This window comes from Rhinolophus ferrumequinum, chromosome 8 (assembly GCF_004115265.2).
Source record: "Rhinolophus ferrumequinum isolate MPI-CBG mRhiFer1 chromosome 8, mRhiFer1_v1.p, whole genome shotgun sequence".
Lineage (NCBI taxonomy): Eukaryota > Metazoa > Chordata > Mammalia > Chiroptera > Rhinolophidae > Rhinolophus > Rhinolophus ferrumequinum.
The window spans coordinates 76,214,943-76,240,977 of NC_046291.1; the positions used below are offsets into that span (position 1 = coordinate 76,214,943).

A 26,035-nucleotide genomic window follows, 5' to 3' on the forward strand; every position below is an offset into this window, starting at 1 on the left:
GCATGACTGGAGCAGTCCTTGGATCACATTACCAGTGGAAATATATATGATATCACCATTTTTTTCCTGAAATTATCCTATTAACACTTATTCTTCCCTTCAAGAAACTAAGAAGGCTACCTAGGCCCAATAGTTAAAAATTATTCCATACAATGCTAACAGTCTTGAGATGTGTCTATATGTTTTATGACTTAACTGACAAGGATGAAATAATTTGACTCAATCAAATAACTAAGTAAGACTGACTTCATTTCCCCCTTCTCCACCACACTGATATGTTCTTTAATTCTATTTATTCAATAAATATATATTGGGGCTTTCACTAGTAAAAAGTAGTGAAAACGTGTCCTAATTGATTATGATGAAATATTATCCTTTGCTCAAATTGTAATGAAAAGACTGAATAAATGAAATAAAATCATTTCCTATATTCAAAATTTGTCGTTTCTTCTCTTTTATCAGAAATGACAGATCTCTATGCCCTTCGATTATCAGTGCTGAATACTTTAGTTGGCACTTAATTTATCCTCACTAACTGATGGATTGATGTGAAATAACATGCAATAGGGAATAAACCAAAGATTGCAAATTTTATTCTTAACATGCAACCGATAGAAAAAACCAGATAGCAGAGCAAGAGATATACTTACAACCACTCCTCTTTTTCCTAGTTCTTGGAATATATAGTCTATTGGACAAGAAAATGTTAATGTGAGCTGACAGCCGCGATCCTCTATACAGGATGGGGTAATTATGTTCACAACTGGTTTCTTGGTTCCTTCTTTATCTTTGCCATAGCAGTGCTTGATCATGTATTCCAGATAACCAGTTAGCAAAATAGATTTTCTTCTCAATGCTTTCATAGTTGCTTTCTTAAAGATCTGTAGAAAGAGAAACAATCAGATTAACAATGTCTTGATGATTTACAAAAGAGCAAAATTTAACTATAAATCATGCATAAAAAAGGAAATGACCATTTTTAACCTCTCCAATAATCATCTTATTTTAAATACTGTTTTTGTAAAAACATGTACTCTTTTAAAAGAGACTGCAAAGTAAGTGCAAAGTTTCCATATGAGAAAAATTACACAAATGTCATTTAAACAATATTTGTAAAAGAAGAAAAAAAATAATACAATATTTCTTAAATTAGATTAGTATAATTACTATAAGTAAATAAATACTAATAAATAAATACATTTAAATATCATAAAATTCAAGCTTTTTCCCCAAAACCACATTTTTACAACCATAGTTAAGAAGACTTTTTTCTATTCCAATATAAAGATTGTTTGGTCCACAAAACAATACAATAAGAGGTCAATGTTTGTACATATGTGGAAGGCAGTGTTACCAATATTAATTATAATTGTTTTACCAATTCCTAAATTTCCCTCAGTTTAACAATAAGAAAAAAAGCAGGTAAATAATAAAGCCAAGTTTTGTCAGATGGTGAAGCAAAAAATGTTAGATAATACATTTATTACTGAGGCATTTTGGCTTTCCTTTTGTCTATTTTTTTCTTTTATTATTTTGGTTTTCTTTCTTCTGTTAAACTTTAGCACTGGTCTGAACATATTGCTATTTGCTGCCTGAGGTGTCTTATATTAAGATGAGTGACAAGGGTACACAATAACTGGTGTGGGAACATTAGAGGTCAGAACAGACATGCTTTTCTAGCTTATCTCTTAAGGTCAAGTAGAGTTTAAAAATATATCCTACATATAAGAACTGAATGAACTGCAAGCAGAGGGTGATGCACTGGCATGCCACTTAATGTCCGTTTTCTGTATCATGTTATGCCACAGAGCAAAGATAAGGTCATTCAGTGATATCTAGACTTCATAAAGTCTATGAAAACAGTTTTTCCTGTATATATGTGTGGGCAGGCATTCTAATAGAACTCAAACCTTTTGGATATGCGTTTTCTTGACTTTTATTGCATGGAGGCTATAGATTTGGCTGAAGGAGAGAAAGGGAGTTTTACTGAAGATAATAGTATTTAACGAGGAGAAAAGAAAGAGAGGATAGGGTTTTATCTGACCTCACAAACTATGTCTGCAGCTTGGGAAGAGATCAGCTGAAAATAGAAGCTGATATCTTTGTTTTAAAAGGCATCTGAGATATGCAGTGAAAATAATATAGTAGACCCCCTTTATCTATGGTTTCATTTCCCATGGGTTCAGTTGCCCTCGGTCAACCGAGGTCCAAAATATTAAACAGAAAATTCCAGAAATAAACAATTGATCAGTTTTAAATTGCGCAGTGCTGAGCAGCATGATGGACTCTCTCACAGTTCTGCTCCATCATGCCTGGGACATAAATCATCCTTTTGTCCAGCAGCTCCGCGCTATATACACTCTTGCCCCTTAGTCACTTAGTAGTCATCTAGGTTATCAGATTAACTGTCACTGTATCACAGAGCTTATATTCAAATCACCCTTATTTTACTTAAGAATGACCCCAAAGCACAAGAGTTATGATGCTGGCAATTCACATATGACAAAGAGAAGCTATAAAGTGCTTCCATTAAGTGAGAAGGTGAAAGTTCTCTGCTAAATAAAGAAAAAAATTGTATGCTGAGGTTGCTAAGATCTACGGTAAGAGTGAATCATCTATTTGTGAAATTGTGAAGAAGTATGAGTACAGTACAAAATATTTTAAGAGAGACCACATTCATATAACTTTTATTACAATATATATTGTTCTAATTTGTTATTAGACAGTGTTGTTAATCTCTTATTGTGCCTAACGTATAAATTAAACTTTATCATAGGTATGTATGTGTAGAAAAGAAAAATAGTATATATGGAGTTTGATACTGTCTGTGGTTTCAGGCATCCATTGGGGGGTCTTAAAACATCTTAAAAGGGGGCACTACTGTACTGCTTTAGGACTTAGGTAACCCCAGTTATATGAGTTTGGTAGGAGGCATCTTTTCGTCTCTTTGTATGAAACAAAATGTAAGCAGATGTGGCACAATGAGGACTGGAGGGAACATCTCCAAGTTTGGGAACAAACGAGTCCAGTTCCAGAATCAACATTCTCACAGAGGACTGGAGCAGGGGCTGGCGAGGCGCGTACAACCAGAGTTCCGACTGTCAGGTTTGGAATTTTAAATGTGAGATGAATCTTTCCCAGCTTTTCTTTGGAGATTAATAATTAGTTGAGGAAATTTTCATTAATAAGTAATTCTGGAACGTTTTCTAATTCTGATACGGGCTCCATAAGAAGCAAATGCGGGCAATAAGTGAAGTAGCACTTTGAATGATTATTTCATTTGTGTTCATAGGTTACTAAGACTTTGGGGACTATTACTCATGTTCATAGTTTTTTTTACAGAAGATTTTGCTCTTGCAAATTTCTTTTGATAACTAGAAATTAAACTTTTTAATGATATATTTCAATTCTAACATACTGCTACTCTTTGTTAACAACAAAATAACTTTTAAATGTTAAACTATTTTCCACATTACAACCACAAAAGGACACCTGCATTCTGAAGCACTCTTAAATTCGCAGAGTGTAAACGTCTTTTCTGAGGCCTCACATAAAAATATTGAGAGGGACTAATAGAAGGAGTTAACAGGGAAATTAAATAAATATCCTCTTTTCTTTTTTGTTTCTCATTATTTCTGTGCCTTCAGTACTGAGAAAGAATAATTTCTTTAAAAATAGAAAAATGGAAAGTGTAGTTTGAAAATTCTCAACTTATAACAGAATTCTTGGCAGAGTTTCAACTACTTGGGTTATTTTTCTGAGTGGGTAAAATGAATGCAAAGCTAGGAAAGTTAGATAAGTTTAAATAGGAAAAATAAGTATAGCACGGTGTTTTCAATTGTCATGTTTTTTCTTATACTCTTAAAATTGGCTGCCTAATAACTTTCTGAGGAAATACATAGTACATTTCTTCTGACTTGCTTTGTATTTTAATTGAATCCTCTAATTTTGTATTTTGAAGCTATTTATTTCATTATAAATTCATGTACTGAAAGGGTCTAAAAATTGCCTATATACAAGTATTGCTACACACAACTATGACTTTTGAAAATACAATATAAGTATTATTTAAATTCAAATTAGTAACTGAATGATTGAGGGGGACCTCTGAAGTAATTTTGTCAAAATATCTTAATTTAAAAATTGAGGCAAATCAATTAAAGAGTAGTTGCCATTTGTGTAAGCCACACTAGTGTCCCCATGAGAGACGAAATATGTGCCACCTGTTCTACCATAGTGTTCTTTCCTTTGATCCACAATATTTAAAAATAGTATTGTATAAATGATTAAGAGGCAACAATATAAAGAAAAAGACAATTTGAAACTGATTATAAGATGCTATTTTAATGGTACAATCAAATTAACATGTAATTAGAAACAAAACTCTATTAATCTCTTTTTAAATCATATTGCAAATCTGAGATCATATTTATGCACAATGATTCTTAAGTATAGAATCTCTGCTAGTTGACATTTGACTATGTAGAATATTTTTCAAAAGGGAAGTAGATACAACAAAGTAATTGAATCATGTGTTTATTTCTTTCATTTAACTCAATCTTCAGATATGACCAACCATATGCAACAACTTTTAAAAAATTAGGTAGGTACCAACATGGTTAATTTACTGATGCTTCCTCATGTGACAAACTCAGAAACATCTAGAAGGTAGAACATTTTTAACACTTAGGTAGAGAAGAGGAAGCAGTGAATGTATTGTTTTGTAATTTCAGAATTTTGCAAGTTATAATGGGAAAACATTTTTTTCTTAAAACACTTTCTTCAACATAAGGTTTGATTCCCTAAAAAAAAGTTTGGTTAAACATAGGCTCAACAGTGGATTACTTAAGTGAGGTAGTTCCAAGAGTCTTCAGAGAAATACTTAGGTGATAAGAAGCTCCAGAGAAGTGTATATCTCTTTTCTTATGGCTCTTAGGGTCCTTTTGCTAGGTTTAAGTTTAGATATTAAAGGAAAAGGTAACTCAATCTTCAGATTCCAGCTGAGAATAAAAACCTTGTCAGGGTGACTATCAGTGTGGTAGGAAACTCATGATAGGCAAAATAAGAATCTAACTTTTCCCATAGCATAAGGAGTGAATATTAGAAGAGTCCACTCACTGCAGAGAATATACCAAAGTGAGTTATTTAAAAGAAAATTTCTAGATATTGTTGAGAAGTCTTTTGCAAATATAAGGAAATTAAAAGGAAATAACTGGAAATACTATTTCTTTCTAAGGCCTGGTGTCTTTCTTTTATAGTGTAACTCATCTTCTCCCTGATACAAACTTGCAAAGTAAGCAAAACTTTATTTTATTTAAAATGTTTAACAGAAGTTTCTCTGAATGAGTATTATAAAAACAATTCAAATATCGTTATCTAATTTGTTAAGCAGAATCCAAAAAAACAAAAAATAAATAAATGTATCACTGACTGAAAAATCTTGTTACTGGGTCTATTTCAACTTAAAAAAAAAAAAATCTGCCAAAAAAGAAAAAACAGCGTAAGCTCCATCTAGTGGTCAAACTGAGTAAGTTCTCTTTAAATTGAGATGAATTGATTCCCAGGATGTAGTAGTGAAGTTGTATTAAAACAGAGGAACTTGACACTGCCATCCAGTGACCAAAACGAGAAACTGCTATAAGTGGTCACAGAATTCTAGAATTTAGGTTTAGAAGAGATTTTGGAATTCTTCCAGTTATTTATGCTGGAATAATCCACAGCAGGATTTCCTAAAATATCATAAACTAGATTGTCTTAGGAGGCTTTCTATTTTAAAAAATCAAAATTTTATTTGAATAGCTATATATTTTAAAATATATATGTATATTTACTTAAAATATATTTTACTTAAATGTGTATATATAAGATACATATTTCCTTAACATTTATATATTAATGTTATTATATAGAATATAATTAGTAACAAAATAGATTTACTTAGATAACTTTAGTCTCATCCTGAAATTAATTAATATCCAAATAACCAGTTAAAATATAGATAGGTAGATATAGATAAATATCTAGCTATATAGAAATAGATAAGATATGCATATGTAGAAAAACAAACTGATTCCTTGGATATTATTATTTAGGGTAAGACTAACTTATTTAAAGTGAAATATGAATGAATTTAAAGAAAAATATTGAGCTAGCAAAAGTAGAAAATATACACGGACACAATGGCATAGAAACCCCAGTTAAAAAAAATTCACCTTATCTCATGAGATAAGTTTTTTTTCCCTCCTTAAAGTTAGCCTTTCTAAGCTTTGTCACCTGGTACTTTGTCAGTTCATTGATTCACAGAACTGGAAGAAGAGTCCCCAGTAATCATAGCAATGTCTGGCACATAGTACTTTCTTAATAAATAAATATTGAATGATTGAATTAATTGAGAATTAAATATTTCATGATTATTTTGTCTGTTGAGATACCAATATAAGATGAAATAACTTATTCGAGTTTCCACAAATTCTAAGTGGAACTAAAAATGCGTCTCCCCAGGTCTGTTCCGTTAAACATTTTTTAAGTGCCAACAATGTACCAAGCGTTCTGCTAATGGCTGGAAATACAAATAAAAGGAGACAATTAGCACACAGGCACGTTCCTAAAGGAAAACACTACCCTTGGCATGCTGTTTGTGCACAGTGCACATTTATAATCTTGCTAATTAGCAGAGAAAGTACTACAACATATCACAATCAGCTAAAGAAAAAGGTAAAGGTGTGGGAAGGTTGAAACGTAGAGTACTTACCTCTAAACTAGCATATAAGGGACAGATCAACAAAATGGGAGGATTTGAAATTCGAAATCCACTGGCCCCAGGGATTAACTGCAATTCTGAAAAATTATATGTCATTTTTATAGAATGCATCTTAAAAAGTGATCTTTATAGATGTTTTTAATGACAGTAAAATAGTAGAAAAAAAATAGTAAGATTTAAAAACATTTAATCCTGAGATTTCGGAGATATTTAAGAGAAATTCTGTGTATCTAAAATACTGGCATATTTCTTCTTCACCTACAATGTCTGTCTCTCCTTCCCCACCATTTTAGCAGCATGCCAAACACTAGAGGCCTTAGACTCAAGATAAAACTGACCTAGAAGCTTTTCTGGACTCCATCCTTTGCCCTCCAGTTCCTAAGCCAACATTCTTTGTTCTGCTCCATGCTCTGCTTTTCTATTATGAAACCGTGTCAGTGAGAGGAAAATATTAGGATTTACATGGCTTCTAATTATAATGCCCAAAGGAATATATATGAAAGAAATGGTCTATGAAGGTGACTTTTAACACTAGCATTATTAAGACAATGGCTTCTCTTAAGAAAAAAAAGGGGGAGATGGAGTGTATAAAATAATGTGCCTAAGTATGATACATTGAAAAGATAAATTAATACCAAATATTATCCTAATTAGAATTAATTAGATTGAATAGAAAATTAAATCCTATAGAGTTAAGATTGCTATTTAGAGATCAAATTAAAGCTAAGACTGACTAAAAGAACTCTAGAATAGTCTGGGTCTTTAGAGATTCATCTAACCCAGGATTAAACAAACTATGTCCTGTGAGTCAAATGTGGCCCACCACTTGTTTCTATAAATAAAGTTTTATTGAAACATAGTCACACTCATTTATGAATGTCTATGACGGATTTAGCACTACAATGGCAGAGTTGAGTATTTGCCACAGAGACAGTAGTATAGCCCCCAAAGCTTTAAAATATCTCCTGTATGTCCCTTCACAGAAAAACTTTGCCTCCAATCTAATCCAATTCCCTCATTTATAGATAAGAAAATCCAGAACAAATACTGTAAGTAACTGGCATAATAACACAGCTAATCATTTCAGCAGCCAAGATAAAATACAGGTTTTCTGATTTGACTGGAAAAGCCAGCTCATCTTGATCCTTTGTATCTTGGTTGTTGTAAATATGAATATACTTAAAATAGCATCTCAGAGTTGGAAGCAATCTGAAGGATCAAGTTTGTTTAAGTTGAACTTTCAAAACCCTTATAAAGCTTTCTGTATCCCATGTGACTGAAGAATAGAGTCACTGAGGAAAAGAAGTAGGGTGGTAATGTGAGAGCACCCTGTGCATGGTGTACTTTCATTTTTACCCACTGGGGTGTAACCACTACCATTTAGTATGTGGCAAAAGCTACAAAAGTAGGGAAATTTGGGAGAAGAAAAGGATACAAATGAACATTTCTTAAACGGCACTGTTATATGTTACTTTATTTAGAGATTTGAACTTGTCTTACCCTCAAATCAAATCTTGAAATAGATATTATTCATATTAAATATGTTGAGAAGAAAAAATTTAAAAATATGATAATAACTTGTACAGCATCACAAAACTAGTAAGCAGCAAAGTGGCATCAACACCGAATTCTCTCTGGGTCTGACTTCAAGCCAAAAAATTCCTCTTGTCCTCACGCCTGATGTTTTGGATATTCCATATTGCTGAGATCTGAGTCCCTTATGCTAGATTTCACTTCATCTTATCTCTCTACAAAGAGATAGACTCAAAATCACGCTAAAATCTATAAACACAGTCTTACATACTGGAAATGTCACTTCTTATCTTAAAAGTTCTCAGTGGCATTTTCAAAGTGCACTCTCCAGGAGACATGTGTATTACATATCATACAACGACAGTTGAAAATTAAAATAAATTTAAAATAAAATGACATGAAGTAAAATTGAATATACTTACTGTTATCCATTTTAAATCTTGTGCTGAGTTCATGGCCAAACCATCCCACTAACCTAAAATATAAATAATATCATTAGCTATTTTGGTCTATAAAAATAAACACAATTAATATAGGAATCTGGGCCTGCATATTGAAGCCATTTGTGAGAGAAGTCAGCAAATATTTAAGCATATAAATACTATATGATATCCTAAGACAAAATTAATAATCTTATAAGAATGAGGATAAAATCAATTTATTCATATTACTAGTTATATTATTTTGTGAAGTTAAGTCATCTGAATAGCTACATTTAATGACTTTTTTGTTATTTAAAATAAAATAAAATACAATAAACAAAAATGTTGATTTTTTTTAGATTTTTAAAGCAAAGATAAAAGCTCAACAAGGAAAATCAATTAATGCAATAATACAGTTTTCACAGTAGTATCTCTAAAAAGAAATGGCATAAAAATAACCTATATTTTGTTGAAAATTTTTGAATAATTTTATAAAGAAATCAGTTACCTTCATACTTTAATAAGAACGTTAATTGGCCAGACATAAAATATAAAATATGTAGGAAAAATCATGTACATGTGTGTGAATATTAGATTAAAAAAATTACAAAATAACTTAAAGGAAAATGTAAAATTTGAGAAAGGGTAATAGAATATTCCTGCTAATCATTTCTCCCTAAATATATTATTTAGTTTTAATGTTGCCAAAATTAAAACAAAATTATTTTTTAAATTATTATTATTTTTTTACAAGATAACAAATTCACTTTATTTTCTTTTCAGTAAGTTTAAATCCTTGAGGGTATAGCATTACACGGATTCTGTGTCCGATGGCCTTTCCACTGTGGTTGGCAGCCCATGGAGGGCACAGCTCACTGGCCCATGTGGGAATCAAACCGGTGACTTTGGTGTTAGGAGCACAGTGCTCCAACCACCTGAGTCACCAGGCTGGCCCCCACAAAGTTGTTTTTTCAAGACAGTTTTCTTCGGAACTTGGCAAAAATTTTTAAGTTTATGCAGAATATATGAGTGAAAATAATACATGAATAATACATTTTGAAATAGAAGAATATAAAGGTTATTGTGCTACATTTTATATAGCATATTACTAAATTCATTTAATATATTAACATTGTACTGGTAAAAGAATCATCAGGGACACAAATGGAACACGACAGAAAACAAAAACAGACCTCAGATCACATAACAATTTCTAATTGATAATTGTGACATTTCAAAAAATGCAGAAAGGAAGAAAATATTTTCACATATTTATATGTTTTTTATAAGAGAAATTATTTTTTAACTATAAAACCCAAAGAAAATATACAGGAACTTATCAATAGATTCACAAACATTTAAAATTCTATATAAAAAAGACAGGCAAAATTAAATGGCAAACCAAACCAATGATGAGGAGAAGGGTGCTACTTTCCTAACATAAAAGAGTTTTCAACAACTTTTTCGTTAGAAAATGGGCTCCGATCCAAGTATTATAGAATTGTACACTTGGAACCTAATTTTACTAACCATTGTCACATCAGTAAGTTTATTTTAAAAAAAAGAAAAAGAAAACGGGCAATGCCCCCCAAATCTACAGAATCATAGAGCATGAAAAGGTCATTTATAAAAGGAGAAATGCAAATGTCCCACAAATTCAGGGAAAAAAAATGCTTAATTAAAAATATGAAATACCATAAAGATGAACCCATACTTCATATACCAAATTGGTGAAGTCAATTGAAAATTTTGATGCCTATTTTCATCAATGATTCACAGAAAAGGAAATGAGCCCTTTGCCTATTCATAAGAATAGTAAAGTAATAAAATCTTATTATAGAGTACAATTTGAGAACATATGTGAAAAACATGTTTAATTTTCTGTCTTAGTACTTTTACTCTTTCCACTTTATGCAAAGAACTATTTGGATTACACTATTTGGGGTACGCTAAGATTTTTGTACGAGGACAATTAGCACAATACTGTTTAAGTCTAAAAAAAAAAACCTAAATATCTTCTAATAGGGATTTAATAACATAGATTATACTACTTTCATATGATGGAATACTGTATAACCATTATAAAAATTCTATTTAAAAGAATATTCAAAAAGAATAAAAAATGGAGATTACAAAAGAGTATTATTCAAATTTAAGAACAATAAAATATATGAATGCATTTATATATAACTCTGGCCAAACTATTACTATTTTAATTTTCTGCTTTATTCATGTCTATGTTTTCCAGTATTTTCTAAAGAGCATGTGTTGTTCTTGTATCAGAGAAAAGTTCTAATTATAATTTTAACCCATATTTATTAGTCCAAACTTTTTAAGTTCTAAAATAGCATATTTTGCACATCTTGTATATATCTATTTATAGATAGATACATACATAGATATATATCTATATATATATACAGAATTAGTAAAGTCTGATTAATTATGTAAAATGGTTAATCATTTTACCTTAACACTTTAAAATATTACTAAAGGGAAAATTCATAGCCTATCAGCTCAACCATACCTTTTAAACCTATTTATAGTATTTCTTCTCTTATTTTAAATCATTCATTCTTAAACTCTATTGAGAACTGCCCCCAAACCCTGTATTTTTCTGTCTGAAATGCCGACATAGGTAGAAGCTGCAGAGAAGACATAGAAAAGAATCAGAGTGGTGGACAGAGTGGTGAAAGCCCAAATGACATAATATCTAAGGAAGTTCCAGTAAAAATATGCTTTCTAAAGTAAAGGCAAGGTTTTCCAATTTGAATTTTAAAAGCTACATCCTTGGTGCAACGATAGGTAAAGGACAGGGTGAGAAGAGTCATTTTCAGAATGGCTATATAAGGTCATATGCAGAAAAAGAGAGGAGACATATAAAGAATCGGGAGGAGCCCTAATAGTAGGAAGTAGTCACAGAATGCGAAACCTGAAGGGCTACCCTGTCCCCTCACCTAACTTGCAGTTTAGGTGTCTCTCCCAAATTGCTGATCCAGGATAATTCAACTCATTCAATGATGAGCAGTGAAAAAGGAACTGGATATTGCCCTGGCACAGAGATTCTACATAAAAACTGTGAAAATAGCAAAATCTACCTACAGATGAAAAACATGGACCAGAAAAAAGTTTCCAGAAATCTGATAAAAATGTAAAGCAAATGAATAAATAAATAAAACAATAGAAAATAAACTAAAATTCCATATGATAGGAAAATGCCAAGTAGAAATGCTGGCATAATACCCGTATAGTTTGGCAATAGGAAAAAATAAGAAATGAGCCTGCAGAAACTAGAAAATAATTACAAAAGAAAAATAAACATAAAAGATTGGAGAAAAATTTGGAAGGAATACAAGGAAGTCGGGAAACTATGGAAAAGACAGCAAGAGGCAGAGGATAGCTGTGAGAAAAAAAAAAGGTACAAAGAAAGATTTAAAAGAGTTTAGAGAGAAAATTATAAATATAATAAGCAAACAAAAAAGTTCAGTCATAATCAAAGTGCGCTTCCAACATACTCTGAGTGTGTGTGTGTGTGTGTGTGTGTGTGTGTTTGTGTTTACTAGACTGTTTGGCCGTAAATGAATTCTGTTGACTTTTTTAATTAAGTTTGTTAAATTTCTAGGTGTGCACATAATATTCAACTTCAGGATTGTTGTCAAATTATTTTTCCAGAATAGAGTACCAAATCTGACTAGAAAACTGATGGTGCAGTTTGGGTCTGCTCCTGCTGCCTGTGTTATTTTTAGTCATACATTAAGTGCCAATTTCCCCTAGCACTTGCAAAACCTACAGAGCATTCAGAGACAACTACTGATATAATATTGTTTGAAAAAATATATTTCAGGTAGTGAAAACTTTGAAAATATTAATTAGGAATTTTTTCTCATCATTTATATAGTTTCCTACAGCTTTTTTCTTCTCCACAGTGAATCAAAAAATTTCATTGGTTCAAGGTCATTTGTTCAGCGGAGAGCATCAAAGAAAGTACCAAAATTCTTTTCAGCTTTGGGTTCCAAAATGAAGTTTTGAAACTTAGAGCTGAGACAGTAATCTTTAAAAGCCAAGGCTTCTGATTTGCAATAGAGCCACTTTGGAATTCTAGTGGCCACATGTCTCATATAGCCCAGCGTAAAGTTTACGCTGTAAATATCAAAGAGAATAGAAGAAGCAATGAATCCAATCCACGAATAAAATCAGTTTTGTCATGCTAAGGAAGGAGAAGCTTCAAAACTGAAAGAGAAAAATTGGATTCAGTTTCCTAATATTGAACCCAGTTGCACTCCCTTCCCCCAGTTAAGTTCTAGGGAATGGTTGAGAGGACAGTGGGAACTCCAGATATGTTTAAGAGGACCTGATGATAAAAATTGCCTGAGTCATGTTCTCTTAGTCCTACGAGTCAATCCAAAGGGTTTGTATAGAATTCCCCCTTGCCAGTTTGGTACTATAGTCTTCATGTAAAAATGTTAGCAGCATGGACCTGAGATAGTACCTGCATTTACAACCTAGGATCATACTAACCCAGGAGAACCAAGAGAGCATCCTGGGATTCCTGTGCCCTCAGGGAAGGGAGCAGAAGTGAGTGAGAAACTCAGCATCATCAATGGAGCTGGAAAGTGGGGATAAAGGGCAAAGGGTCTTGGTAGTTCCACAGACATCTTGGAGCATGCAGCAGTAGGGAAAAAATGACCAAGGTGGTGCCAACTACATTTTAATAGATGCATCATCAATGGAGCTGGAAAGTGGGGATAAAGGGCAAAGGGTCTTGGTAGTTCCACAGACATCTTGGAGCATGCAGCAGTAGGGAAAAAATGACCAAGGTGGTGCCAACTACATTTTAATAGATCCTAGGAGATGGCTGTGGGCCAGATGCCACTCCCTCATCTATGTCTGAGTGCTCTGTACATCATCTAACCCTGCAAGCTTAGATGCCATCTTAAGGAGAAAAAGACAAGAAAAGGACTCTACTGACAGTGCTAAAACTATGAATTTACTGAGAAAAACCACAAAAGTCGCTAAGCTTACCTACAAGTTACAAGACTGCATTTCCTACATCAGATAAGTTGATAGATAAAAATGAAGAAAATAAAAGTATTTGCCCACCTAAGTTAATGGCCTGATGACATTTACATATATAACTTAAAAAAAACTGTCAAATTCTGATGACAACTGGACTCAATAAAATTAAAAGTATGTTGATCAAAGTTCTGAAATGTTTTTGTATTAATATCAGAATGAGGACCTATCTTAAGTTAATGTAAACACATAACTGAACTATATCAAATTGTTAAATTGAGTGGGAAAACACCACTATACATAGTATTTGTTTATTTGAGGTGCTTTTGTTTATTGTGATGTATACATATTGATAGCCCATTCTTTCAGCAGGCATGGAACTGTGCTGGGTACTGAGGAGAATTCAGTATCACCCCTTCTACTGAGGTGAAGATGTGGTATATATACACACTGGAATACTATTCTGCCATGAGCAAAGATGAAATGATGTCATTTGCGACAACATGGATGGATCTTGAGATTATTATGCTAAGTGAAATAAGTCAGACAGAAAAAGTCGAGAACCATATGATTTCACTGATATGTGGTATATAAAACTGAAAACAACAAAAGAACAAGATAAACAAATGAGAAACAAAACCTCATAGACACAGACAATAGTTTAGTGGTTACCAGAGGGTAAGGGTGGAGGGGGCTGGCAGAAGAGGGTAAAGGGGATCAAATATGTGGTGATGGAAGGAGAACTGACTCTGGGTGGTGAACTCACAATGTGATATATAGATGATGTATTCCAGAATTGTACACCTGAAATCTATGTAACTTTACTAACCATTAGCACCCCAATAAACTTTAATTTAAAAAAAAGTCTATAGAGAATTATCAAAAGACTTTAAACATGAAAGTAACATTAAAAAAATAAAGGAGGAATTAAGGAAGGAGTGCTAGCCTGAACGAATTAGATCCATTAATCATCATTTAGAACAGAGGAATTAACTACTATTTCATTTTACTTTTTACCTTTTGAAACAGAAGAAAAATGCTAGTTTTTAAAAGAGAATTATGTCTTCTGTAGTTAACATATAAAAAAAATAATACATGAGCTCTTTTGCACAAAAAGTTTCTGTGGAAACAGATTCAAAATTTACTTTTGCATTTTATTTTTAAAAAAAACCCAGAGGCAAATACAGTGGCTGTGAGGCAGGGTAATGAAAAAATATGGCAACACGTTTTTTGTTTTCGTTTTTTTTTTCCATTCTTTTTAATGGAATCAAAATAAAAATTGGGAAAATATTTCAATACTTTTTTCTTATTTAGCACCTTTTCTCTCAGTTTTGTGTACTTGCTATAGACTAGGTATTCGTCATTTCTGTTTGTGGAGTGATATTAAAAGTTCAAGAATATGAGATTATTGCTTGGCATATCTGACAGAAACATCAAAGACCTAGTATGCAAATCTGGTATCGTAGGAGGAAATAATAGCTTCTACTTAACGTACCCATGACATGTTCATAACCTAAATATAAAAGAAACAAGTGCCTCCACGGAAGGAAAAATATGTTCTTCTTAGAGAAAGCAACAACAACAACTTGGAACTGATTCCATAATGGAGATAAAGTCATCAATTTTTATGCTTTATTTATCGAATCTATAAAAGTACTTTATATCTGAAAATGTACAAATCTATTATGATTGTTTCCAAATTGTTTACCTCATTATTTGATGGTGATATGCCTCTTTTGCATTTATTCACTAAAGAAATTATATTTTGCTATCCAACTGCTTAGTATAAAGGACACTTGGAGACCAGTCCCTGGACCAGCCCCATTGGAGATTCTATGGGGCTTCACCATCACCCTTCACCATCTATCACCCTTCACCATCATATCTGTATCACCTGGATGGAAGTTATATCATCCCACAGAACATTTAAGAGTGGTTTAGCTAATCAAATTATTGATTTTTATGCCAATAGGAAATCCTGTTTCTAAGACACGGTTGATCAAAGCTTTTGCACAGCAAACTGCTAAGGAAAAAACGGATAGAAAGTAAAACAGGTTTGCAGTGAAATGGCCATGATAGTTTCATGTCATCTCACATAATCTTTGCAACAACACTCTGACGTAGGTAATATTTCCAGCACTTTAGAGTTGAGAAACATAAGGCTTCCGGAAGTGGAATGTCATCCAAAGAAACATAGCTCATTAAGCCCATATCTTGCTGAGTAATCAGCAACACTGACCCAAAACAGGAAGCTTTAGTTGAGATGGCATTATCAGAAAGAAGCTGAAGGGGGGTGTTCAAAGTGAGTATCTTAAGTCAATAGGTGAGTAGAATCTGAGATGCTCAGTCCCTGAAGCTGAGTGGAAGAGCAGAAGTTAAAAGTGAACCTGCATAAAGTAGTTTAATGGAAGTGATAGAGAAGTTAGAGTAGACTTAATACTTGTTATTAGTGACTGTATTTCTATTTATGCTCCTATTTAAATTACCTTCCTTTTTTTTTGAGGCTTATTAGAGTTTTTCGATATTTCATTAATTAATTCTTCAAAAACAGTTAATGAGACACTTTGCGAGAAGTGAGATAAAGACAACACAAAAGTGAGCTTATACAGAGGAGATCCCTGACCATCCACTGTGGTGGGGTAGGGACTACTTAAACAAATATTAATTCAGTTAAAGAGTGGGCAGGTACCCCTCCATCTCTGCCTCTGGGTATTGGATATTCATGACTTTGAATGACCCCTTCCCTCTTAACTAGGGGTGGGACCTGTGCTCTTCATCAAGAAGGGAGAATCCACAGTACATAGTGAAGTGGAAAAGAATTGAGAGAAGGAAAATGGACTCAAACCTAGATATTTGATAGTACTAAACAACAGCAAGGACGACAGAGTGGCTGACATATGCCATTAGGTGTGAGACACTGAGTAGATTGAAACCCTGAAAGAAAGGAAACCAGAGACTCAGGAAGAGGGAAGTTTCAGTTTCATCCATATGAACACTGAATTGATTAAAAGAAGAAAAGTGAGTGTGAGAAACAGAAGAAAATAACAGCTCTTTATAGAGACTATTTATACCATAATTCCCTAATAACTAGTAGTAAGTGGGGTCAGAGTACTCCAGAGCAGGAAGATAATATAATTTTCTATATATCATGCCACTAAAGTCTAATATCTAGAGGTGAGAGTGATGTCATTAAATTCAGTGACCAAAGCAATCACTTGAAGAAAATATTCATCAAAATAATTCAATAAATCATAAATAAAACTTTCTTACAGTTTTCTGCCATTTGCCATTAAGAAAATGAGGAAAGATAGTCCATGTTTTATGTGCTTCAGAGTCCTGGGGCCAGTAGGGGTTAATTGTTTCAAACTGTCACTGATTTTTCATATGATGTTTTTCTTCCTTTGCATCAGTATTCTTATATAAAGTATTAATAATTACCATGTTCTTTTAATCACTGGTGCTATCTTTAATCTAAATGAAATTCTAAATGTTATTTCTTCTGGAAATAATTGCAACTTTTCAAAATTAATTGCTCTACATTTTCACTTGATAAAAAGAAATGTAATCATTTAAATGGGGGCCTTATAATAAAAGAGTGACATTTTAATCTTATTAAAATTTATTTTTACCTATAACCCCTTGTGAAGCAAAAAGTCTTTAGATCTCTTCCTTAATGTCTGGCATTTTTAGATTATTTGGATATTTTCATGGAAAACAACATCAATGATATATTTTTAATATGAAAGCCCATATTAATATAACTCTTACCATAAGTAGATTAAACATTTGAAATACATTGTTCATTTAAATAAAATGAGAAAGGAAAACACAATTCTATTTACTAAAATAATGTGTTAGATAAAGTCTGTTCCCCATCTAATCTTCCAATTGATAGAAAGTGAATGTGAGTCCAGGTAGTTGACTCCTCAAACATTTAGCAAATGTGTTACAAAGATAGTCAAACAAGGATATGTAGGTTTTTCTTAGGATATGTAGGTTTTTCTTGATTGGATTCTTGTGGTTTTAATATTTTTGAGAGCAACAAAAACAAATGTTAGTTGAACTTTTGTTATGAGTCAGACACTGTTCTAAGCAATCACTTAATCTTCAAAATAATCCCATGAAGTAGATACTATTATTATTTTTATTACACAGATAGGGAAATTGAGATTTCCAAAATACTCAGTGAATAGCCTAACATAACACAATTACTAGTCTTTGAAAACCAAATGTAGAATGACCTAGGATATTCACAAACAAATGCAAAATCACCTGGGGCAGATTTTTTAAAAAAGGAATCAGAGATTCTATAAAAACAATACTCCCCAGATTACTTAAATGCCGCACTTAAATTTCTGAGCTGGCAGAATGCCAAGCTAAATCACAGCGAAATTCTTTATATACAACGCTTATTTTTCCCCCTTAAAAACTGGTTTTTTTACTTTCTCTGTTCTTTTATAATTTCTATAGCCAGTTCCTCTTCTTCAAAGTGCATACACCTCGGCATCTAATTTAAGGAACTTGGGTAAGCAGATCACTAAGATATTATGCCTTGATGTCTTTACAAATGGATAAAGTCTGTTTAACGTCAAATAAAGAAATTATTGTTTCAGAAATTATTCATTCAAACTCAAAATACATCACCAAGACCCTTAGGGGAAAGCTAAATTCATTTTAAGAACCACCACTTGGAACAAAGGAAAGGTAAAATCAAAATACAATAGAAATATAATCTAAATTAAATCTTGGCAGAAATTCTAAAACACAAATATTCTAAAGTTAATGAAGTAAAATTAAAAACCATTAAATTAGTTTATAAGTAGCTATTATCACAACAAGCTCATAAATCATTCCTACAAACTGAATATGAACAACAATTAAGATGAAATCTCATCATACTTGGACTAGAAATTTGAATCTTTTGCCATCAAAAATCAAGCAGAGAGTTAATTTAGTTAGAATGAAGATATTAACAGAATTTTGAGAGAAGGTGTTGGAAGAGATCCAATAAGTAATAAAAAGTAAAAATTTCAATAGGCTTTGTGTTCTTTGATCATCATAAATTTCCTAAAAGGAATTTCAAGTAACTATAATCAAATGGAAAGCATCACTTATCATAAAGGTATCTTGAGGCATGATATTCAGATTCAGTAAGAGAAAGCCACCAGGGATCCACTTATATGATTTTGGATGCTGAGATTTATAAAATGAAATATCCAAACTCTCCTTGATCTCCTTAACAAGCCTTTAGTGGCAGAACCTCCACTATAAAGCCCTAAATATTTCATACACTGAATTAATTTAATTTATTCTGCAAACCCTTTACCTCACTCCATACCTTACCAAAATTAAACAGAACAACTTATCCCAGTTTTCTTAGCCTGTGTTAAATATGCAGTTGATGACTGAAGCAAAATCCGACATACTTGTCATACTCGTGTAAAGAAATAAGATTATAGTCTTTTCTAAGAAGATACATTTGCATAAAAGACTGATTTCATAGTATTCTTTAATTTGAAAATTTTCACCATACTGTTAATAATTTAAATCTGCACTTAGGAATATGAACCTGACTGGGAGTGAGCTTTTTGTTTTTTGTTTTTTTCATTTCTTTTTCGTCTTCCTCTTCCTTTTCTCTTCTCCTCCCCTCTCCTCATTCTCTCTTTCTTAAGGTCACAACTTAGAACTAAATCCAATTGTCTTACTGCTGTCATGACTTCAAAACATGTGTTTAATCAGACAAACAGTTCTAGCATTACATTTGGGATACAGCATAACTAACATTTGGGATACAGCATAATTGTATAATCTTAAACAAAATCTGTAATAGCAACTGGGGATAACTTTGAATGTTTGTCATCTTATAGCCCAATGTCCTCTCTAACCTAACCTCACGGGAAAGTATATTACTTAAATCCTCATCAAAGAATCATGTTTCACAGAATCAAAATTTCCACAAAGGCTGTTTTACTCAGAAAGTAGTGAGACATTTATTCATTCAAGTAGTTTTTATATAGTCTTCATTTTCATAATAAAAATTTGGGCAGCTAAACTTTAAGAAATAGGTCTGTAGTACTTTTTCACACTTGAGAAAGGGAAAAAGATGAGAAAGTTATAGTAAAGTTTGTTACAAATTATCTGCACTTATTGTACTTGATTGCATCCACCTATTACAAAAAGGTGGAGGGGAAGATGGTCACCAGAGTCATCAGCAGTCAATGGCATACAGATTTCCATCAAGTTGGGTTTAGATTTCGAGCTATTCCTACCAGCAATTTGCCTCATCCTGACGCTTCATTTTCATCACTTGAGAATCATAGAGTTTAAAATCTGGAAGGGAACCTTAGAGATCTCCCAGGTCGAACTATTTATTTTTTTCCATGATGCAAACCAAGACCTGGTGAGGTGAAGAGACCTAAATTTTGTTCCACATAAACTGTCAATGGCTCCTCTTTGTCTTTAAGGTAAAATCAAAATTCCTTCCTTGAAATACAAAGATTTCAGTGTCCTGGCCCCTAACTGGGATGCACACAAAACCACCCTACCTGGAACACCCCGCCACTACCTGTTGCCCTTTAGTCTAAGAGTTAGGAGGATTTCTCCATCAGCTCAAAATTACCTCCTTAGCGAAGGAGTCTCTAACCTCACTCTTTCTTTTTATTTCTTACACTGAATGGTAAGTTTCAGGACAATAGGGGCTCATTCAGACTTGTATCCCTAATGCTTTGCACACTGCTTCTGCTTACAGTAGATACTCAAGAAGTATTATTTTTAGTTGATAAATGAAATAACTGTATGCATTTGATTAATGATTTAGCATCCTTTTGTCAAACATCAAATTAATCTTTGATTCTCTTGTTCTTTTCCCTCTATCCAAACATTTCTCTATGTCCTCTTGATTCAATTACCTAATAAATCTGTCCTGTTTTCTTCATCTCATTTGCATAACCATATTTTAGGTAATGGGCAACTCACTTCTGTATGATTGCAAACATCCCTTAACCGACATTTACGTTTCTATTCTTGACCTCCTTTAGAGTGCTGCAACCTATCTTTTATAATAGATCCAGAATCCTACAACTTCTCATCACTTCCTCTGCTACTCCTCTACTTTGAATTGCTATCTCATCTTGCCTGCTTCCCATAATGGTTCCCCAGCAAGTATTTCAAAATCCACCCTTACTCTCTTACAGAGGATTCACAACAAACCCATTCAGAGTGATCATTTTAAGTTGGAATGTCACTTTTATGGCAAAATGGGCAATGGCTGCCAAATCTTTATATTGCCTTATAAGACCATGCATTTTATGGACTCCTTTATCTCTCTAATTTCATCTACTAATCTCCAGTTTGCTCAATCTATTCCAGCCATGGGGGCCTTCTTACTGTCCCTCAAACACTCAAGGCACGCTCCTGTTGTGGAGGCTTTATCAAAGCCTGATGGTTGTCTCCTCCTCTTTCAGCTCTGCATCCACACGTTATTTTCCCAATATGGGCTATCCTGAATGCCTTTTTAATACTGCACCTTGCCAAGGATCCCACATAGAGTATTCAAATACCTCCATTTTCTGTCCTCCTTATCCCATTGCCCATAGGACCCATCAACTTCAAGAAAATATTTAATTTTCTCTTTATTGTGTGTATAGCTTATCTTTCCTTGCTGGAATGTAAACTCTCTGAGGGCAGGGATCTTTGCTTTCTTTGTCCATACATCTCAAACACTTTAAAAATTGCCTGGGATATACCAGGTGTTCAATAAATATTTTTTAATGAGTGCAAAAGTCATACAGGGGCATTTTGCAGCTGTTTCTTCAAGAATTAGAAATCAAAATTCTTCCACAGTGTTCAGTGAAAATATTAACTTCTTTTCATGAACAATTACAGACTTTTTTTGTTCTATTTTGGTTGTTCCAAGTTCTGTTTTCATCTATCATCAGTAAAAGTGTTTCTTCCAGCCTCCACTGAGTCTTTCTAGCCAATCAATCCAATTTGGATGACCAAATGCAAAAAAAGGATGGGTTTGAGTGTACTAAAACCATGCCAAAAGAAAAGTAAGATCAGTGTGGTAGGATTTGGACATGGTGGCATGGGTACATGAGTCTCCCTGTCAAGTTTTTAGGCCATCCCTCACCGTAGGGCATTGATGCTACTGAAGTACCATATAGAATGAGAAAAAAGGCTTGGGAAACAGAAACACAGTTGCTATAGTTCAAGATGATATTAGAATACAAAAATAAGAGTAGTTCAGAGACTGTTCTGTAGGGACGGCGGAGCGCATGGGAAGAAGGATCAGAGAGAACAGTACATAATAAACTATAACAAGAGGCCTCCAAAAAACCCAACTGAAAAAGAGACAAAGAGCAAGGGCAGTCTAAATCTAGGCAGTTGATGACCAGCACATTTGTAGGAAGAACAAAAGCAAGGCTAAGTGACTGAAACAGATTCAAAAGTGCTAATGACAAATAAAAATCTTGAAAATTGACAAAAAAATTATTTCAGCCTGTAAATTTTACATTCATCCCTTGATGTCAGCAACCAGTCCCCAAACTTGACCATTATAAGGCTTGGTATGGCCATGACAAGTGGAATAGTACCAACCTAAATGTAGTATAGACGTTCAATTCCAATTTTCTAAAAAATATTCATCTATTCATAATTTGTCTGCTCTGTTCTAACAAAAGTGATTCAACACTACTCTGGAAAGTAAGTTGAGGAGGTATCACGAGTTCAATTCCTTTTTCTCCTCTCATTTTCCCATTCATCTGTAAATATTGCTAAGATAGAGTGCTTCAGTTAGTTCTGTTACATATTCAATTACCTCTTCAAATCTTACTCAACAGGAAGCTTATTCAAATATGTCCAGTGAGTTAACAGTGTGATAACTATAGTTATTAAAAAAAAAAAAACACTCCTTGATATCATGAGTTTTAGTTAATGAAAATTATTTCCTGAAGTTCCAGAATAACATGTTGTCCTTACAAGAGCTAAGTCAATATTTTTTTTGGTGTGAAACCCTTATTAACAAATAAAGCCTCTGAATATTTCCTGCATATGCTTTTTGAAATGTATTATTATTTTGAAATACTGGTTTATTATCTTTCGAGGTACTATTGATGTTAAATGCCCTAACACAAAGTGAATACATCTGAATTTAGGACTTTAGAAGAAATATATGCAATGTTGATTAAAATGCCTATGAAGGCTTTTTTTTTTTTAAGTTGTCTGCAGCTAGTTTTCATGGGTATATTTGGTTTTTGTAGAAGCATATGGAAATACATATTTAATTTGACAGTATTTTGCAAATCATACCCCCTTCAGAATAGCTTGCAAAGTAGAACTGCTTCCATATGCTAGAAGATGGTTTGTCTATTACGCTGAGAGTAAAGAAAGAGCTATATATTCAACAACAAAGTTTTAAAAAATATTTTCTTGGGCATCTTGGATTATGGAAGTAAAGAAAGATCAAAAGGACAATGTCCCTGTACTCAAGAAATTTAGAATTAATTTATAATTAATTTTTCAAGCAGGCTCTTTCAAAAATGAAAGAGCCAAATAGCTGTTTTCCTGCCTAAGTTGCCATGGCTTGTGCCAAATCTTCTGTGACCTTAACCAAAGCTGATTGGAGCAGGGATTGATATGGGAACTAAGACTACCTATCTATGCATGAACTGGTCATAATGGAGCCAGAACTTGACTCTAGAGAAAAAAATAATGCCCATTCAATAAAATCTTCTCCCCTGGAATAGAGCAAAAACAAGTGAACAATGAGAAAATGGATCAGGTGGGTTCAGACTTTTTTTCTGAGCAATGCATAACAAATGTGTGAAGTTAACCCATTCCAACTTGGAAGCAGCAGGACCCAGTGGGTCTGCATGTGATGAGCAATTGTCCATGCTGTCTCACACAGCATGGCATTGTATCATGGCTGTTTTGGCAATAGTAAAGAGCCAGATGGACACATGTATTTTCTCAACAAGAACAAATAAATGTTCAACAATTGTTCTTCATAGTGAATAAAAAAAAAAAATTAAAAAAAATTAAAAAAAGCAGAGTTCAAAAGTCACTTTAGGGATAAAACTTGAAACAATTAAAACAAGAGCTGAAGCTCTTCAACAAGTTTTACTTTTTGCATCTGAAATGTTCATTGACCTCATATATCTTCAGAGACACTAGATGGAAATTTTAGAAGAGAAAATAAACTTTGAGGTTACAAAAGCCTTCACTTTCCCCAAATTGATGATTATGTCATCATTATCGGAGAGTAGTGATTTGCAAGCAAAAATGACTTTAATTTATCTTTTTATACTGATAATTACTATTTCAACTTTCTTTCAAGAGCCAGGATTACCTTATCTCTTGAATTAAAAAAATCAGATTATTTACAGAACTTATTTTTAACTGTGATCACTCCTCAGTGCATAAATATTATTTTTATGATCACAGCTTAAATTCACCACACATGAAAATTATCTGGACAATTTTGCATAGTAAAAATTGTCAAGCCAAGAAGATGAGGGATCCTTTCAGAATTATTTATCTAAAATGGTCTTCAAATGAGGATAGTGTAGGTTATATGTCATGATTCTATAGATGAGTTTTCTTCAATTAATTTGTCTCCTTTTGGATCCCTTACAAGTGAGAATTTAGAGACTAGGAGTTATAGCAGGTATAACCTAGTCCAGGAGTGTGGCTTTGGATCTAAGTGAAAGCATGAAGCAAACTAGATTTTTACCACTGTTTATAATTTCTAAAATATTGTAGAATAAGGATAAAGAGCAATTTTATGATATGAGGCATACATTTAAATGTTAAGTCAATAACTCAGATTCCATAAAAATTTTACTGAAGAGTATAAAAAGGAAAATATCACTTGTAGAAATGTCATTTAAGTAATTCTTTCTCCTTCTTTGTACTTTCTTAAATTTATGCAATTAATCCAGCGAAATCTCTCTCAGAGGCAATAATTTCAGCTTTCAGCATAACAGTAAATTTATTCACTTAGTTAACACAGCATTCCATTTTGCAGAGGATTTGTATCTGTAAGTTTCCCCACCGCCTTGCTCAAGATTTTCAAAACAGCTCTAAGTTAAAGTCATATATCCCTCCAACGGCTCTGATGGCAGTGTCCGAGAATTCACTAGCAATTATTAAAAAGTTGCCTTGTGGTATATATTTTAACTTTGTGTTACCTGTTATTTAAATAATTTAATTGACTATTGAAATGATATCTCCTAATGGACGGTAAGACTTTAAAATCATAGGCAATAGCTTATATTTATTTCCATCTATGAAAGTCTTTTGTACAAACATGTCTTGTTGGTTAATGTGTTCATGTCTCCTTACTTGACTCAGACTTATTCTCTTTACATGATAAAACAATGAGCGCCTTAGAAAGGACACTTTCGTTGAATTAAGATAAGACGGAAGTTTCACCCTGTTTAATTCCTGAGATTAGAAAGGCATATGGATATACTGGAAGTCCTCATTATTTGATGACAAATGTAATACTGGAAAAAAGCTATTTAATGCAAATCCATTTTAAACTCATAACCATATTTTTAGTAATTAATGGAGGAAAAAATAAAATATTTGATTGAGATGCTCTTGAAAAAGTTTAACATTATATAAAAAATTAAACTTATAATTTTACAATACTTAGATTAAAATTATAATATTCTAACTATTAAAAATAATAAATAATAAATCTGGCTTTGATTCTTTGGTGTATTTTGAAAAACGTTATCATAGCAAAATATAATCTCTTTTATACTACATTTAACTTGTTTAGCATGAAAATAAAGATGATCATTTCTACAAAAGTTTTTGAAGCATTCGTCATTTCTTTTTAATCCCTGATATTCAATTCATTTGTTTCCGAAGTACCGTGTCTAATTTCCTCTGCTTCATCTCCTAATGATCCTAACTCTGAAAGATTTTCATTGTCCATGATTGTGACTTAGCAGTTCTTCAGCATCACTTGCATCATGAAATACTGAATCTCTTGAAAACATTTACTTTACATTTTCATTATGTTTTCATTGTGTTATTTGATATTTATAACATTCTATAATCAGCAAGAGACCAAGATTTTTAAAAATAATAATTCATAGAGATAAATGCTAATACCAGTTAGGAAAAGGTGCTACATAGGCCTAGTTTTATAAATGGGTAGTTCATGAGTGAGTATTTCCTATCATGACAATCTTTGCTTTCCTACATTACCATGTATCTTTGAGGACTGGGGTAATGCTTTGATAATAAGGAGCTCTTGCAATTTGCAATCAGATGAAAATAAGGGCTAAAAGTA

At 32.8% G+C, this 26,035-nt stretch overlaps 1 protein-coding gene across 2 annotated transcripts in view; it reads right to left on the bottom strand.

Annotated features, from left to right (window-relative positions):
- The window catches only part of KYNU (kynureninase), a 92,682-nt gene that overhangs the window by 1,513 nt on the left and 65,134 nt on the right, over nucleotides 1-26,035 (bottom strand). For both annotated transcript variants that reach the window (XM_033111365.1, XM_033111364.1), the window contains exons 11-13: nucleotides 8,716-8,768; nucleotides 6,752-6,837; nucleotides 651-881 (exon numbers count right to left, since the gene is read on the bottom strand). In XM_033111365.1, the coding sequence (XP_032967256.1) occupies nucleotides 651-881; nucleotides 6,752-6,837; nucleotides 8,716-8,768 (370 nt within the window). The remainder of the gene's footprint in view (nucleotides 1-650; nucleotides 882-6,751; nucleotides 6,838-8,715; nucleotides 8,769-26,035) is intronic.